Raw genomic sequence first — 16538 nt, 5'->3', positions numbered from 1 at the left:
ACGATACACTACACAATCCCTGGTTTACGGATAATATCTCCACGATCACAGTATATCACTGATTGAGCAAATCGTGCCGAGATTAACGAACCCAAACCGTCCGATAGTCTGATATAAGTACAATGAGACTCTATTGCTACGGGTACGCAACATCTCACACCATTTCTCTATATTCAACTTAGACACAGATTCCCTTGACCTGACTTAAGCATCGAAGGGTCCCCCGACTTAGCCAGGGTCTTCTTTGCTCACCCCTTGTGCAGGACCAGATTTCGTTGAAGGTTAACCGCATTGAGTGGAGGGTGGTCCAGATTTTGACCTTAATATTATTAAAAAAAGGGTAGATTCAAAAATTGAGTGTTCCACATAAGAAACAATAGCGATTTAGTGACCACCATTGAAAAATTCATGCGGCCACAAAAGCTTTGTATTAGGCATTTTTTTTTTTTAAATTTCAAGTCATCACAATAGAAATGACTTATAAAGCTTGCATATAAACATCAAGGTGGAGCCAAATATGGTTTCAATGATAGGAAAACTCTTTTCCCAAATTTCCCTCTCATGGCTCACTTAAGTTTTAAATCAGCATCATTTTTAATAACATATTTAAAATGATCTTACAAAACGAATGAAGGAAGTGGATTTCTCCCTCACATCGTGGTGGGCTCACCTAACATCCTAGCTAAGGAACTTGAAAGCGGGTATTTCGGCTAACTTAGACGAACGTCTTATATACCTATGTTGGTAATCTAAAAAATTTAAGCAGATCCAAATATAAAGTAAACCACAGCATTGAAAGTTGTGGTGATTGAATGCCCATCATTAAAACCTACCCAGAGCCCATTACAATGTTTATTTGTCATCCAACTTGTTGATAAGGTCAATTATACCTGTATGAAGGGAATATACAAAGAGAGTCATGGTAAAATACTTTTATGGCCGCCATAAGTTTTTTAAGTTTTCGACGGCGTAGTCAACCATTCTGCTTCAAATTTCAAATTAAGCCCTAAAATGAGATAGAAAATCGGATGTACTGCTTGGATATATAACGCATTTATTAAAGTGGGGCCGCATATGGTCAGGGTAACACCCACTGACGTGTTACCCGGGTAGCACCTAATCCGCTCCGGCTGGGTAAGATGCACGGAGCCGTCCCACATAGTAATCAATGGTGATGACATCACACACGTGCCCGGGAACCTACACGCGTACGGCGCTTTTGCATAGGGCGTCTGCGTGTAGGATTCCCGAGAGAGGATAAGTCCGCGGAAGGAGACAGACCCTCACGGACCATCACGCCTTCCGTCCCGGCGAATATTCTCGCGTCACACCGCAACCCCCCACCTATTGCGGACGGATCGAAACGTGTCGCACGTGGGGCCCACCCCGGAGGGCGCGCCGGGCACTATGCGGACGTGGCACATGGGGCGGAATATTCGACGGCCGAATTGCCGGCGAATATTCCACGCTGGCACCGATGTGGCAATCCCCTCCCACCACATAACACGTGGAGCCTCGCCATTGATCGCCGTTTCTTTTACTCCCTTGTTTCCGAAATCTCCAAACGCAAAACACTATCCTCAGCTCTAGAAAAAATTCCTCTGTATTGATTGAATTCGTCTTCTTGATTTTTGAAGGTCGATTCTTAAAATCATCTGTTCTTGTTTCGGCTTTCCGATCATCGTTTCGGCTTCTGTCGATCTGAAAATTCAATCTCTTGGAGGAGAACCGGAACTCATCTACTGCGGTGGTGACTGTGTAATTTTCTGTAACTTTGATTTCAGATCTTAGTTTCTAAATTTCCTTTTTTTTTTTTTTTTCCTTTTTCTTAAGTATAATTCAGTTCGCTGGTGCTCGAATTTCGGTTCGATCCTACATAAATCCAATTGGATTCTATGAGAAGCATTTCTAGAAGGATCGGTTTCGGGTACTAGTATGAAGGAAGATCGCATCTGCTTTCTTCGCTTTTGCAGAGAGATCAGGAGCTTCTTCCATACAAAAATCTCTTTCTCTAAAACAAAATTCTCTTCGTTCCGTTTTACAGCTACAACTCGTAGCCTTTTTTTGAAGAAATATTTTGTTTTTCCCTCTTTTATCCGTCCATGAGAATCCGAATTTCTACGCTTTTCTTTTGCAGTCTGAGGAAGAGATCAGACGCGCTCTGCTTTTGCTTTTCAACATTCTCGAACGAATTTCTGATATAAAGATAAATCAGAGAATCTCAGTTGAAGCGAAAGGAAAAGGAGAAAAAAGGCGAAAGGGAGGAGAATAGGAATATGCCTGGGAGAGAGATGGAAAGTTGTGAAATCTAGGGGTTTTTCTTCTTCTTCTTGTAAGCGGAGGAATTGGGTTTTGAGAGAGAGATGTTTGGGCAGATGGAAAGGACGTGCGGGAGCAGCTACTCGTGCGATGCGGGCGTGATATCGCTCTCCAGAGATCCCAAGCCACGGCTGAGATGGACGCCGGACCTGCACGACCGGTTCGTCGACGCGGTTACCAAGCTAGGTGGACCCGACAGTGAGTAGCCGACTTACTTTTCCCATCTTCCACTGGGCTTTGCTAACATGCGCATGCTCCATCTGGGGAGCCGGGTTACCGGAAAAGGGGGTTATTTGATAATCTCTCAGAACATGAGGCTTGATACGCAGGCACTCTGAATTTGTACACGTGGCAGGCACTAACTCAAAAGAAAAGCATGTTTGAAAGTCATTTATTTGTAGTACAGCTAGACTAATCAAATCTAAGCTCATCAAGACCTTACTATGATCAATGCGGCCCCAATCCACTCCCATTTTTGCAATTTGGACGGTCTGAGGGCACCTTGCACGTGGAAGCGAGTCACACTCGTGTAAGACCTTTACGACCGAATGGAATTTCAGGAGATCCACCTGTATAGACTCCGGTCATTTAAAATTAGTAAAATATGATCATCAGTGGGCCACATGCACACGAATTTGAATCATTGGTCAATTTCTCTTAACCGTTCATTGATTTATTTACGTTGGGGCCCACGTGATGACCATATAACCTAGTTTCTTAATATATTATCTGATCGATATTCGCACATTCTTCTGGTTTCCACATGCGAGGGAGTGGCATTCCCCGGTTCCTCTTGATCAGGTTTGTTAGGATACATCCCCACATGTCGCCACCTAGAGTCATGTTTGGTGGTCCAAACCATTTACAAGGTGGGCCTCACTGTCAATGGAGGATACCTAACCTAACAACCTTTCCTACTGAAATACTTTAGCATTTTAATATGGATTGTCTCCTTGACCTTTGCGTCGACAACCATTGATGATTTTTGAAGAAGCCCCCGTTGTATGGTAAGATCGACGGTTTGGATCACTCAATATGAACCCAGATCCAACGTCTTATGCCGTTGGATGTATACGAGCAAACCTCTTTCCTAGTTGCGTGTGCAGGGTGCACGTGTGTAATTCATTTTCGGAGTATGGTACTTTTTTACCGAACTGACGAAAATGGCCTCGTCGCACAAGAGAGAAGAGAGCTAGACGAGAGCATTTTAGTCATTTTAAGGTATATATGAAGAACGCTGATGAGGTTTTCGTGAAATGGTTTTTTCAGAAGCCACGCCTAAGTCAGTATTAAGAGTGATGGGTATGAAGGGCTTGACTTTGTACCATTTGAAGAGCCATTTGCAGGTTCCTCTCCTCTTCTTTCTCTCTTCTAGTTTCTCACGTCCTTGCCTTAGTATGGTGCGAATTTACACACACGTGGGACTGAAATAGGTCCACCTGAAATAACACAAAGACCGTTGGATCCGAGAATATCCATAACATGACATTATTGGATAATCGCAACCACGTAATTAGGGGATGCAAACTGGACGGAAAGAATGAAGTTGGTCTTATAATGTCAATTTGATTAGCAGCGACCATCCAAACAGTGTGATATTGTGGACGGCCGCATTCAACGGTGGACCCATTTGGTCCCATATGTTCGCACGTATCGTCAGGGCACTTTATTCGGATGACACGCTTATTCTCTCTCTTGTTATTGAGTAGAAGTACAGACTGGGAAAGCAAGCTAAGAAAGAAACCAGCCAAGAAGATATTAAAGAAGGTGAGATAGATGCTAGTTTTGCAGATGTTTTAGAAGTTATTGATTAGACACCGGCCTGGCCTGATATGGCAATCGTCAGGCAGACTGGATCATATATGCTATTGCTTTGTGTACTTTCTTTTTCTTTTTTGAATTAACTACTAAAAAATCAAAGAAAATGATTTGGGCAGATAATGTTGGTATTTCAAATGCGCTCTTATGTTACCGGTACCACACTACTTGTGGTGGGGCCCACCTCAACTGTGCATCCTTTCTGCTCCATCCATCTGTTCTCATCCTCATGCAATACTGTAGAAACCCAAAATTATGCTGATCAAAATCTTAGGTGGGGCACAACTCAGGGAACAATGTAAAATCATGCTTAAAACCTCTAAATGCACGTGGTGTGGCCCACCTGGGTTTTTGAATGGCCTTTTTTTTTTTTTTTTGGTATCGCTGTATGCTAGTGGGATGCATCTGGTGAATGGATTAGATGGCATATATACAACAGGGTGGGTCCAAAAAACAGAGGGGATGGTTTTATTGGTTAGGCATCCCCTCCCACCTGTTCCTTGCGGTGTAGCCCACCTTAGTTTCCTTCCTAGCTAGTTTATGACTCATGGTTTAGATGCATCTAATGGACTGGGTGGATCGGATGCACAGTTGACATGGGCCCCCCATAAGCCATGTACCACCACCATACACAGTGTGGTGGCACTGATACCATAGGAGCTCACCTCTTTAAAAAATTAAAATCAGTTCAAAGTAACCAATCCCATTTAACCCAAAAAAAAAAATTTTAAAAATAAAAAAAAAATAATCCTATTTTACTTCTACTTTTTATAACTCTTTTACTGAAATGTTTCGTTGTTACAGGAAATTCAGAGGAACACAGCCAGAGTCATTCATCAGTGAGTAGCTATCATGTCCCCACGGCTAACAGTGAAGGGTACCCATCTCACTAATTTCTCTTGTGCGGGTTTTTATTGTTTGTGAGCGTCATATTGAGTGGAAATAGCCAAAGTTTTACTTGGCATTCATATTGACTGTTTGGAATCCAAATTGCAATTTACTTACAAGATGGACTAGAAAGCAATACAGCTGTTTCCTTTCACCCCAGAGAAAAAAAATAAAAATAAAAAAACATGCACAACCGCGATTTGGGCTCCTTAACCATGAATGCAATGTCATGCCATTAGTTTTTGTCATTTCCTCTTGATTAAAGCTGAATGTTTGTGATTCAATTCACTTAGGCATCCAAATGCAGCCTTAGAGCTAAAATTTCATGTTTTAATCTCTCAGTTACTCTGATTGGGTTATCCATTACTAATGTCAGCTATTGTGATCTGCTTAAGTTCTAAATCAACACCAGTTTATTGAGACTTGATTTCCGGGGTTTTTGCAAACAGAGAAATCCCAGTCGCAGATGCACTGAGGTATCAGATTGAAGTGCAGAGAAGACTGCATGAGCAACTAGAGGTAGACTCGATACACAAACTCTTAACCCATCCTTAATTTCTCAAACTACCTGTATGCTAATACTCCCCTGTCCTCCATGTGTTGTTGGTATGTGCTAGTCTGGCTCACCAGCTTCTGGTCTCCACTCACCAAGGGCAAGACCATGGTCCTGAATTCAGGCCCATATAATAATTGACGGTCTGAAAACTTTTCAACTGAGGCAAGGCCCAAGCTGAACCTGGGTGCAGGACGGTTTATGACTGTTATAGGTCAAACCCCACACGAGTTTAGTGCCCAATTGATGAATGAGCTGGTCCTGGGCCTCCATGGAGAAGATGATCCCCAACTAAGCCCTATCTTATGAGATCCCTTTTATGGCTTTTCTGGATTTGTGCTTTCCAGCACAATTCCGAGGATTACCCAACGATAATCTCCATGGTCATTGTAGAAAATAGGATTTCAAAAATGGGTGTATTGTTTGGTAACAAGTCAAGTCTCAAATTCATTAAACAAGATCCACCTTGTTTCTTGTACAAGAGAATTCTGACTGTGGATAAGAGTAATGATTACTATGTGGAATGTTCTATCGTATTCAAACAGCCTGGTTGTCTTGTCAGTGGAAAATGTTTTCGTTTTATCATGGATTCCGTGTACCCAAACACTGAGTTTCAATATGAGTTTTACTTGCTGCACTTCTCATGAGTAGCATGCCCAAATGGCGCCTTAGTTAACGTTTTGTTTGTGCAGGTGCAAAGGAAACTACAGATGAGAATCGAAGCACAAGGGAAGTATCTGCAGGCGATATTAGAAAAAGCCCAGAAGAGTCTCTCTTCGGACATTACCGGGTCTGGAGGTCTTGAAGCTACGAGAGCCCAGCTCACTGACTTCAACTTGGCCCTCTCCGGCCTCATGGGGAATATGTCCCAAGTGCAGGAAGAGAGGAAAAGAGATACTGGGAACAATGTACTGTCTGATGGCACTAGGAAGTCTGACAATTCTATTCTGCAGCTCTACCATGCGGAAGAAGAGCAAGAAAAGACAGTGGTGAAGCATGAGGCTGGAGGCGGATCGACCCTTTTTGATCTGAATGTGAACGGAGGCTATGAATTCCTTGGGATTAAGGGATGCGAGTTAGACCTGAAGATGCATGGGCAGAGACGATAGGATGTGAAAAAAAATATAAGATTAAGATGTAAGTGTAGAAAGTTTTGGTTTTGAGGCCTTTTGGCCTATCTTAAGAGTTATAGCGGTAGATGTATATAGTCCATACGCTATATACTTGTGTTTGGTTATCACATTTGCATATTTATTGGAAACTGGCTATTTACATTGTGGCATGACTTTTGAGATTCTGAATCAAATTGTCCATGTTTTCATGTGCTAGAGATTGATGTTTACCATGTCCTGTGTGCTTTGAGGAAGCTTCATCCAGCATTGTCCCTGCAACACAGACACATACGATGATTGGGAACGTTGGTCTAGCGGGGAGTAAATGGATTCGGCAATATCCCGAAAATCATAGCAAACGGTGTCCTAAATTGATTATAGTTGCTATATTTAAGGGGGCGTTTGGATCGAACATTACTTAAGATAAGCTACTTATGCCTTAAGTAGCTTATCTTGGTTTCTACTTATTAAGCTGAAGTGATTAAGGGGGTGTTTGGATCACAAGTTAATATGGATAAATTACTTATGTCATAAGTAGTTTATCTTCGTTGATGCTTATTTAGTTGATAAGTATGTCCAGTGACGAACTTATCAATCAAAAAATAGAAAAATATGTTTGGTTTCCAACATCATAAGTAATTATCCATTACGTTTGTTTGGTATCCCTCACATCCACTGTCCATCATATGAAGCCTATCTTTGATGTGGACCCATCATTATATGGCCATTAAAGTAGGCCGTCCATCATACGGGGCCCACCTTGGAAGTGGGCTATTCATTATTATGGCCAGACCTTTAATGTGCACCATTCATCATGCAGGGGCTACCTTTGATGTTGGTCATCCATCAAGTAGGGCCCACCATCAATGTTATTATCCATAATACGGGGCCCATCGTTGATACCCACCGCCCATCATGTGGAGCCCACCTTTAATATAGATCGACCATTATGTGAGCCCCACCTCTGATGTGGGTCATCCATCATGCATGGCTTGCCTTGGATATGGACCACTCATCATTAGGGCCGACCTTTGATGTAGACTATCCATCATGTGGGGCCCACTTTGATGCGGACCATCCATCATGTGGGACCCACATTATTAATTACCCATCATGTGGAGCCCACCTTTTGACGTGGACTACCCATTGTGTAGGCCCCACCTTTATGTGGGTTGCCTGTCATGCACGGCTCGCGTTGGATGTGGGTCATTCATCATTAGGAGCCAACCTTTGATGTGGATTGTCCATCATGTGGGGCCACCTCAATATTTCTTATCATGTGGAGCCTACCTTTGATGTGGACCGTCCATCATGTAGGCCCCACGTTTGAAGTGCATCTTCCATCATACTAGTTTGCTTTGGTTGTAAGATTTTTATCATTATGAGCCAACCTTTGATGTGGACCACCCATATGTGGGCTCACATTAATATGGGGTCATCCATCATGTGGGGCCCACCTTTTAGGTGAGTTGTCCACCATGTAGGGCCTCCTTTGACTATGAGACAGAGACTCCTTTGGCAGGTACTTGGGAGAGGTATAAAAGTCATAAGTTAAAAAGTTTTTTTTTAAAAATAAATAATAAGTAGCTTTTGGCATATAAGTGATTTTTACGTTGGTGTTTGCCAAACTAACTTAAGCAAAAAAAAGTAACTTAATTACTCAAGATAAAAGGTAACTTATTTGGTAGTATTCAAACGGGTATAAGTAGTTTTTAAGTAAAAATAAAATAAAATTACTTATAATCGATCTTAAACCAAACTTACTTATCTCAAATAAGTAACTTATCACTGGTTTAAGTAAATAATAATAATAATAATAATAATAACTTATTCGGTGGTATCCAAATGGCCCCTAAATGTGGACTCCTCTCTCTCATATATATATTCCACAAAGAACCTACAAAGGATACAAGAGTTGCAGTCATTACTGGTTACAGACTAGGAACTCTGGCTGTAGGAGGTGAAATTCCATGTAACTGGACTGGAAGCACTAGAGACTGGAAGGAGAAAGCCCAGTGCTTTGCCATTTACACCAGTGACTATGATTATGCCAAGTGGCATTTATCTAAGGGTTGATAATGATGTACAAACTTTGTAGACTCTTTTAAGGACCAGTGTATTACATACTTGATTTAGTTTGTTATTAATTTTATTTTTCAATTTTCAATATTATTTTGTGAAATAATTTCCAACAATCCTAACATGTTTATCCATCTCTAAACCTTTCACACTTATTATTTTTGAGATGAGCTAAATATGTCTGACTTTGAAATTAGCCTTCATGCTTTTAGCAGTAGGCTGGACTTGGAAGATAATCTTAGCCATCTGATTTCAATGAAGAAAATGGACAACTGACCATTTCTTTAACTGTCAATTTGATGGGCCCCAAATTGGATGGCCAGGATTTTGATCACTATCAATTAAGGGCTATCCTGCCTATGCACCATCATTGGTTGGGCACACAATTTGGACAGTACGGGTAGTCCGGGTTCAGCATATGTATGCTATGTGTATGATGGACCGGTTAACTCTGCTTCATAAATGGTGGCATATCACTCACAGCCCTGCTCAGGAGATTTGAGCTCAGACTGTTCAGGATATGCATATTACGCTCATCTATATCTTTTTAGAAGTAGAACCCATTTTCTGGTGATCCAAACCATTGATATGATGAATCTAATCTGGGATGTATCATGAACATCTTCTCCGACCAACCTTTTAGAGTTTCGTCCCTTGAATTTGGACCTAGAACTGTCCAATCTATTTTATTTTATATTATAGGAGCAGATAGCTGCCTCTCAAGGTGCAGCATCTTCTTGCCGTTAGATTGTTCACGTGGCACGAGTACTGTGATCTAAACCTCTTCTTCTTATAATCTAATTCACTTCAATTTATAAGTCACAATCATATCGAAAGCATGACCATTCACTATCGAAAGCATCAAAATGGACGGTTTACATCTGATATATGTGTGTGCGATGATGTATTCACAATGACACGGATGCACGGATCTGCTATCTCAGTTGATATACCAACCTACATTCTGCCCTACAATTGAACAGTTTAAATTGAGGTATATGCATGCCACTTGTACAAGTTGTGGGTGCATGTGTATGAACCATCATCAAACTCGCCAGAGTATCAAATAAAACGTCGTGGCAGGCGTGTGGCATCCTCAACGACCTTGGCGTTTTTAGTGGTCCATGTTCCTTCTCATCACAAAGTTATCCATGGACACTCTTTCCTGTCCACATGATCTTCCAACCCCAGCCTCTTTTCATCCCCTCCTCTCTCCCACCCCTCTCATGCAAATGCAATCCCACCAAACATGTCTTCTTCAGCTGTTGTTGCAGCAGCTTCCTATGCAGCCTCTTCTTCTTGCTCCATCTCACCAACTCACTCTTCCAAAACCATTACTCCAAAACCACTCATCCCAACCCAAAACCAGGTATGTTCTGACAAACCCTCCCAAACCAACTTCTTCTGTTCAGAATAATTTCAAAAAAAAAAAAGAAAAAAAAAAAAAGAAAAAAAGGAGAAAACCCACAAAGGAAAATCACTGATTTTCCATCTTCTGTGTAGAAAACCACCTTCCTGGGTCTGTCCCTCTCAGATGCCAAGAGGGTCTTTTCAATTGCTGAAATAGAGAGGGGTGGAGAGATTAGTAGCCTTAGAAGGAGAGGTCTTGAGGTTAGTGCAAGGACTGCAGGGGCATCAAAGAGCATTGAAGTTGAAGTTGATAAGCCGTTGGGTCTTACCTTAGGCCAAAAACCTGGTGGTGGAGTCGTCATTGCAGTTAAGTTCTGTTTTTCTTCTCATTTTCTTGTAATAATCTCTGCTTAATTTCCTAAAAATTCTCCTTAGTTATTTTATTTTTTGAACTAGAATTTTATCTTTATTTCTTCGAATTATCTCAAATAGTCACATTGCGGATGTTCTGAATCGAGGTTCAAAATTTCGGAATGTATTGTATCGTACTGGGATGTATCATGATGGAGATATGATTAAAAAAAAAAAATTTTAAAAACAATAGTATCACGATATGGCGATGTTCCTGAATCTATCGTTTGCATTGTTGTCACTTTCCACCCTAAATGAATTTTTTTATTTTTTTATTTTATTTTTTGTGCATGTGAAATTCAATATTATATCAAGGGTCAATAATGTTGGAATGGATTGTATGGATGTATGTATTGAGATAAATTTATTCAATGGTACAATACCTTCAAATGATATTTTGAACCTTGCGATAAGAATTAGGGGAGTTATTTGAAACTCCGGTTGCATATGATGCTTGATACAGACAGACTCAGATATTATATATTTGGCATACATTAACCCAAATTAAACCTCCTAAACCGTGGAACCCACTTTAACTCAGCAAAAATTCAAAGATCAGATTGGTTGATTAATCCTAACCTCTGATTCGCATACACTTGTTTGCCAAAATAGGACCATTGGTTATTTTTCATTTAACTATCCAATAATGTCCACCAATTCCACAGTTAGATAATCAAATAAGTGTTATTTCCAGCTTATCCTACATTGAAATTGGGACCCAGTTAGACAATCAAATAAGTGTTATTTCCAGCTTATCCTACAGATGTAATCCAATTGGAATTACATCTGTTCCATGTGTACAATTTCTCGGTGTCCACGTGTCATCCATCAAACACTGCCAGAGTATCAAGGTCTTCCTTAAAGAATTATTACATTTAGTTATGCAACATCATTGCCGTCATCATAGTGTTCTCCCAGCTATTTGGGCCAGCTTCGCGGATCCTATTTCACCAATCATATTTCATGATTGCTTGGCAAAAGTTGTACAACTAGCTGCCTGTTTGACATCTACCCTTCATCTTTCTGTGTCATTTAGTTATGTGTCTGCTTGTGAAATTTCAGGACCCTTTTTTTTTTCTAAGAAAAGGCGGAGTGTGTTTGGGAAATTCTATTTTACCAAGGAATGAATTTTAATAAGTAGAATGCAAAGGGAGTGAGACCAACACATCCACATCACTTGCGCTATAAATTCATATTAATCCAAACCGTCATCCAAACTTATGCTCCTTTATGGAGCGGATCATGTACCAAATCACATTGATCAAACAATCTTCCCAATCTAGTGGATGGCCACTGAATGGAACATGCAATTTGGATGGTCAACCGTTCAAAACCCAACAAGTGACGTTGGATGATTATGTTCAGTGTTGCTTTTGTGGGCTATGTTCAATCCACAATGTGGCCAACGATTCAGAGGTCTAGATTGAATGCAGCAATAACTCCACATGTTTATAACATCTTGCCATATATAGGTATTTAGGGGTCACGATAGGCTGGGTAAGGTCGGGTTCATACTGAACTCTGAATGGTCCATTTTTAATTGCGGTAAAAGCAAGGCCTGGCGTCGCCCATTTGTTAATCAGCCTACAATTTCATGTCCATGCCTGCATACGCATTAAAGTCGTAAACAGGCTTGTTTCCAAGCTGGGGCAAGGTCAGAATTGAAATTTTTACAAAACCTTGGCCACTGCGCCCAAGCCCATTTATCTGTCGACCTCAAAATGAGGCCTGGGTCTGACCCACAAGCCTATATTATAGGCCTGAGCTGGGACCTGTGGCCCAATCGGTTGACCCAGCCAAGTTCTAGCTTACGCTGTATTGTGTATTTAGAGAGAAGGGGCATTTCACTAATTTTCATTAGAAGGTGAACTAATGTTTGTCATGGGTGGTTTTGTTAGGCTGTTGAAAGTGGTGGGAATGCAGCAAAGTCCGGGCTGAAAGCAGGGGATCAGGTGCTATACACAAGCAGCTTCTTTGGGGATGAACTATGGCCTGCAGATAAGCTGGGATTTACAAAGACTGCCATCCAAGCAAAACCCGACTCGGTGTACTTCGTAGTAAGCAGGTCAGCAATTTCACATCACAAGTGTGTACACACACACACACACACACACACACACACAACTGTCCCAAGAAGGTTATTATAGTCTTTTTTTTCCTAGGAGTGCAGATTCTCGAATGATCACAGGTGGCTCCATTTGGGCCTGCATAAATTCACGTTGTTATAAGGTACAGAGAATTGCTACTGGATAATAGCCTGCAGCTATGTTGAATATGAGCACCATCTGTGGTCATCAGATTTTGAACATGGAAAAGATGGTTTTATTGCCACAGACGATATAGGAGTGCAAGATGGTCCAGGTTTAAAACAGGCCATGCTGGACTGACCTATGCTTTTGCCTGGAAGGAGTGGGGTATAAGCCAATGGTCTGGATCAGGCCAGATAGATAATTGGGCAAGGCCAGGACCTCTGCCTAATTACTTAATAGGAAAGCCCCAAACACTCAACTTGTGTGGCACTATCAGAGTGGTTACTTGGCTGGTCAACTGGGACATTGTTGGGCCTGATTTCAAGTTGCCCGCCAGGGTGGGCCTGGATCCTTTGCTCATGAGCTAGGCATGGACAAGCCTCGGACTCTCTCAGCCCCACTCAGCTGATTTTCACCCCCTGATGCTAGGGAGTTCATCACTTTGCTATGTGGCAACTCAGGCTCATCCAGCATGCATTGCCTCATAGGGCCCACACACAAAGATGGACGGATTATCAGAACCATCCTTCTAGGCATTACTAAAGATGGACCATTGTCCATGACTAATGCTGACTAGATAATTCTGACCATTGATATTGACTAATGAATTTGGAGTCTGGACAACTGAAAAGTAAATTTGTGATGGTTCATATTCAACCTCGCAATTGAATGGTCTGATTTACTCTCTAAGTGGGATGATATGGTCCTTTCTCAGTAATGCTCAAAATACAGACAGTTCCGATCATCCGATGATCTCTTGGGCCCTATGGAGCATGATGCATTCTAGTGATATTCCGTCACCATTTAGGAAAACCAAGTGCAAACTCTTTCCAATGCCTAGCTGCTGCTGCTACAAATTACGGACACGAATTGCCTGTCAACCCCTGACATGGCCTAACGAAAAATCACTGCGGATGCTTGACAGATGCAGTGCCTGCAATAAAAATGGCAGAATCTTCATTTCACACAGGAGTCCTGGCTTTTCACTGCAGGCCCCACATTTGACTAGTGCACATGATGCTTTTTCATTGGGCCATATCAAGGGTTGTGGGGGATCCCCGTAACCCCTAGTTACTAGCAATTTACTTTTGCTAATTACTTCCTCTGACTGATACAATGAGTCTTCAATCTAGCGACATCAAAGTCTGAGGAGAGTGCAGCATTGCATAGAACTATGCTGCACGGACTCATCTCGAAAGCCGTAAATTTCAAGACTCATGAAATCATTTAGCCCTAAATCAAGAACCTAAAAATCACTATCGTGAAATTCAAGAAAGCATCTTGTAACATTTCTTGACCTGCAATGTTTCAAAATATTAGCGTTAATCTGCTCGACTCCCACTGTATGGTGCAGAGGTGCAGAGGTAGATGTAAAGCGATTGCCAAAGAGGCCGGCCCCACCTCGCTTCGGGCGGAAATTATCAGAGGCACAGAAGGTGAGGATTGTTTCCTATGGCCAGGCTTGATTTATTTCCCTATCTTTATCGATCAGGTATGGCAATGATTTGATCATCTTGCAGGCCAGAGCAAGTCACATATGCATCGACTGTGGATTTATTTACACTCTCCAGAAACCTTTCGATGAGCAGGCAAGCCTAACTAATTCACTCTCTCTGTTGAAACCCACTATTTAGAATCTTGCAAATGATGAAAATGGAGTAAACCTATCATTTGTTTCTGTCATTAGTTTTCCTTTTTTCTTTTCACCCAACTTTTTTATTTTCTCTATTTCAAAATTCACTGAGCTCTTTAGCTTGATAGATGAAAATCAATAGAGTTCAATGTGGGTGCAACTTGGGCATTGGATCGACTTGAGGGTCAACCTGAACCCAACCCAACCTCAAGAGGGCCCAACCTGTAACCTGACCTGCCCCTAATTCCAACTCGGACCCAAACAAAATCCTCTATACTCAACCCGGACTGACCTGAATTTGCTCAACCCAAATCTGTCCCAATTTTCAAATCGGTTGCTCTTTTCCCACTTGAACCCAACCCAAGGACCTTAACAACCTGACCCAAACTCTGGCTGGGTTAATCGGGTTCAGGTTGACCCAAACCCCAGGTTGCAGCCCTAGTTCACTGTTGTCAAATACATCCCTTGATCTGTGTCATTGACAAAACATTGGTATGGATATATGGGTTTTTCTTTTTCCTTCTTTTTTTTCCTTTTTAAAAGAACTTTATCATATGAATTTTAATTGGTGTGGGTGAAAAGCATTAATTGCTTATTTATATGTGCATGTGCTTTCAGGTCATGGGAAATTCTAAGGGCCTATTTGGTAGAAACCTAAAAATTATCTCCATAGAATTTTTTTGCTCTTGCCAACAAATTATTCAAATGGGCTATGTTTGGTAGACACTTTTCATACTAAATGCAGTTTCTAAAGTTTAAAAATAGTCTTAAATTCAATTGACACAAAAACATCGAAAGTGGGCCCCACTTTTGGTTGCTCATCCCTCTTGATTGGATGATTTTAGCCATCCGATCAATAGTTTAAAAAAATGAACAGTACACATTGATTATAAAAGAGGTCCTGTTATAAATTTGGATTTTCCATGACATGGAGTCTTTACCTTTATTTGTCATTTTTTAGAGAAACGGTCAAGAGAAAAAAGAGGAAATGTGATGTTCCAAAAATAATTTGTGTTAATAATGTATTGTGTTACGTGATTTTATAAAATCATTTTTTCTCAATGATGACATCCAAACAGACTTTTAAGAAACAGAGACAAAATAGACCGTGTCATCCTAAAAACAGCATTTGCATATAAAATTAGATTTCTGGAACCAACTTTCTAAAATCTGCTTTCCATGGAACTTTGCTTCAAAAATCCTTTTTTCAAGAGTGGCTCCCAAACAGGTAACACATTAGCAGCAACAGATTCAAGGTTCATGTATAACATTAAATCGCATGTGTTGCATGATCGAGTTTTCTCCAACACATGGTTATGCATTTATAATTTTACCATCGAGATTGGAACTGGCCATTTGAGATGCTCTTTAACAGATTGCCACATTTTGCAGCCGGACACATATGTTTGTCCGCAATGTTCAGCGCCGAAGAAGAGGTTTGCACGGTACGACGTGAACACTGGAAAGCCCATTGGAGGAGGGTTGCCCCCAATTGGAGTGATAGTGGGTCTGGTGGTGGGAATTGCAGGGGTAGGAGCCTTGCTTGTGTATGGCCTTCAATGATCAGTTCCTTTCCTCGATTCAAGTCAATGCTGAAACAGGTAAGTTCCTTTACACATATAATTCCACGTCATTGGAGGACTGCAGCTGTTTTTCATTTGAACCTGAAATCTAATGTCTACACTGCTACCACACAGCTCTCTATCCAACAGTTTCTTTGAAATGTATGTGCAGTGAATTCATATGCAAGGAGATATCATGAACGCCAATGAGTCAGAATTCTCTCTAGATGTTAGTTTTCTTCTTCTTCTTTTTTTTTGTTGCAACCATTGATCAAAAACTCAAAACCCGACTCAATATCTAATTGGGTTAGTTTGATATTTAAATAGTTAAGGAAGCTTACGAGGAAGTTCATGGTTAAACAAAAATGTGGATAGCTCGCTCGTAGCGTGTCTATGCTCTCCAAGAAGAGGTCACCTGATCTACTCTTGCAGACTTGCTCCTCCCTTTTTATTTTTGGAAAATAATAATAATAACTGGGCAAGTGACTCAATTGGGTCACACCGAATTGAGTTGGCTCGGCTGAGTTTCAAATCAAATCACTGAGTTTTAGAATTATGGTTGCA

The 16538-nt window shown here is 41.1% G+C and overlaps 2 protein-coding genes across 3 annotated transcripts; both read left to right on the top strand.

Annotated features, from left to right (window-relative positions):
• The first annotated feature begins 1545 nt into the window (after positions 1–1545).
• On the top strand, positions 1546–6850 carry LOC131233133 (myb family transcription factor PHL11-like). The gene is made up of 7 exons (XM_058229737.1): positions 1546–1758; positions 2138–2517; positions 3589–3665; positions 4029–4086; positions 4942–5014; positions 5475–5544; positions 6271–6850. Exons 2-7 carry the CDS (start codon positions 2364–2366, stop codon positions 6685–6687), a joined length of 849 nt encoding a protein of 282 aa, XP_058085720.1. The 5' UTR covers positions 1546–1758; positions 2138–2363; the 3' UTR covers positions 6688–6850.
• A 3112-nt stretch (positions 6851–9962) lies between these two features.
• On the top strand, positions 9963–16191 carry LOC131232586 (uncharacterized). Of its 2 annotated transcripts, none has more exons than XM_058228924.1 (6): positions 9963–10138; positions 10273–10485; positions 12429–12595; positions 14134–14215; positions 14300–14374; positions 15811–16191. In XM_058228924.1, the coding sequence occupies exons 1-6, from the start codon at positions 10019–10021 to the stop codon at positions 15973–15975; spliced, it is 822 nt and encodes a 273-aa protein (XP_058084907.1). In that variant the 5' UTR covers positions 9963–10018; the 3' UTR covers positions 15976–16191. The 2 variants fall into 2 exon arrangements, with proteins under 2 accessions (XP_058084907.1, XP_058084906.1); XM_058228923.1 differs by having other exon boundaries at positions 9966–10138; positions 14300–14368; positions 15805–16191.
• The last annotated feature ends 347 nt before the right edge of the window (positions 16192–16538 follow it).

The sequence above is a fragment of the Magnolia sinica genome, chromosome 18, assembly GCF_029962835.1.
Source record: "Magnolia sinica isolate HGM2019 chromosome 18, MsV1, whole genome shotgun sequence".
Taxonomy (NCBI): Eukaryota; Viridiplantae; Streptophyta; class Magnoliopsida; order Magnoliales; family Magnoliaceae; genus Magnolia; species Magnolia sinica.
The sequence above is the reverse complement of the archived record's forward strand: the minus strand, read 5'-3'. Positions and strand labels throughout refer to the sequence as shown.

Excerpts from the sequence above, each read along its gene's own strand:
- LOC131232586 (XM_058228924.1), top strand. The coding sequence starts at position 10,019 with ATGTCTTCTTCAGCTGTTGTTGCAGCAGCTTCCTATGCAGCCTCTTCT. Across the intron at positions 10,139-10,272 it reads TCATCCCAACCCAAAACCAG|AAAACCACCTTCCTGGGTCT; the intron begins GTATGTTCTGAC and ends TCTTCTGTGTAG. Across the intron at positions 14,216-14,299 it reads AATTATCAGAGGCACAGAAG|GCCAGAGCAAGTCACATATG; the intron begins GTGAGGATTGTT and ends ATCATCTTGCAG.
- LOC131233133 (XM_058229737.1), top strand. The coding sequence starts at position 2,364 with ATGTTTGGGCAGATGGAAAGGACGTGCGGGAGCAGCTACTCGTGCGAT. Across the intron at positions 4,087-4,941 it reads CCAAGAAGATATTAAAGAAG|GAAATTCAGAGGAACACAGC; the intron begins GTGAGATAGATG and ends TCGTTGTTACAG. Across the intron at positions 5,015-5,474 it reads CCCACGGCTAACAGTGAAGG|AGAAATCCCAGTCGCAGATG; the intron begins GTACCCATCTCA and ends TTTTGCAAACAG.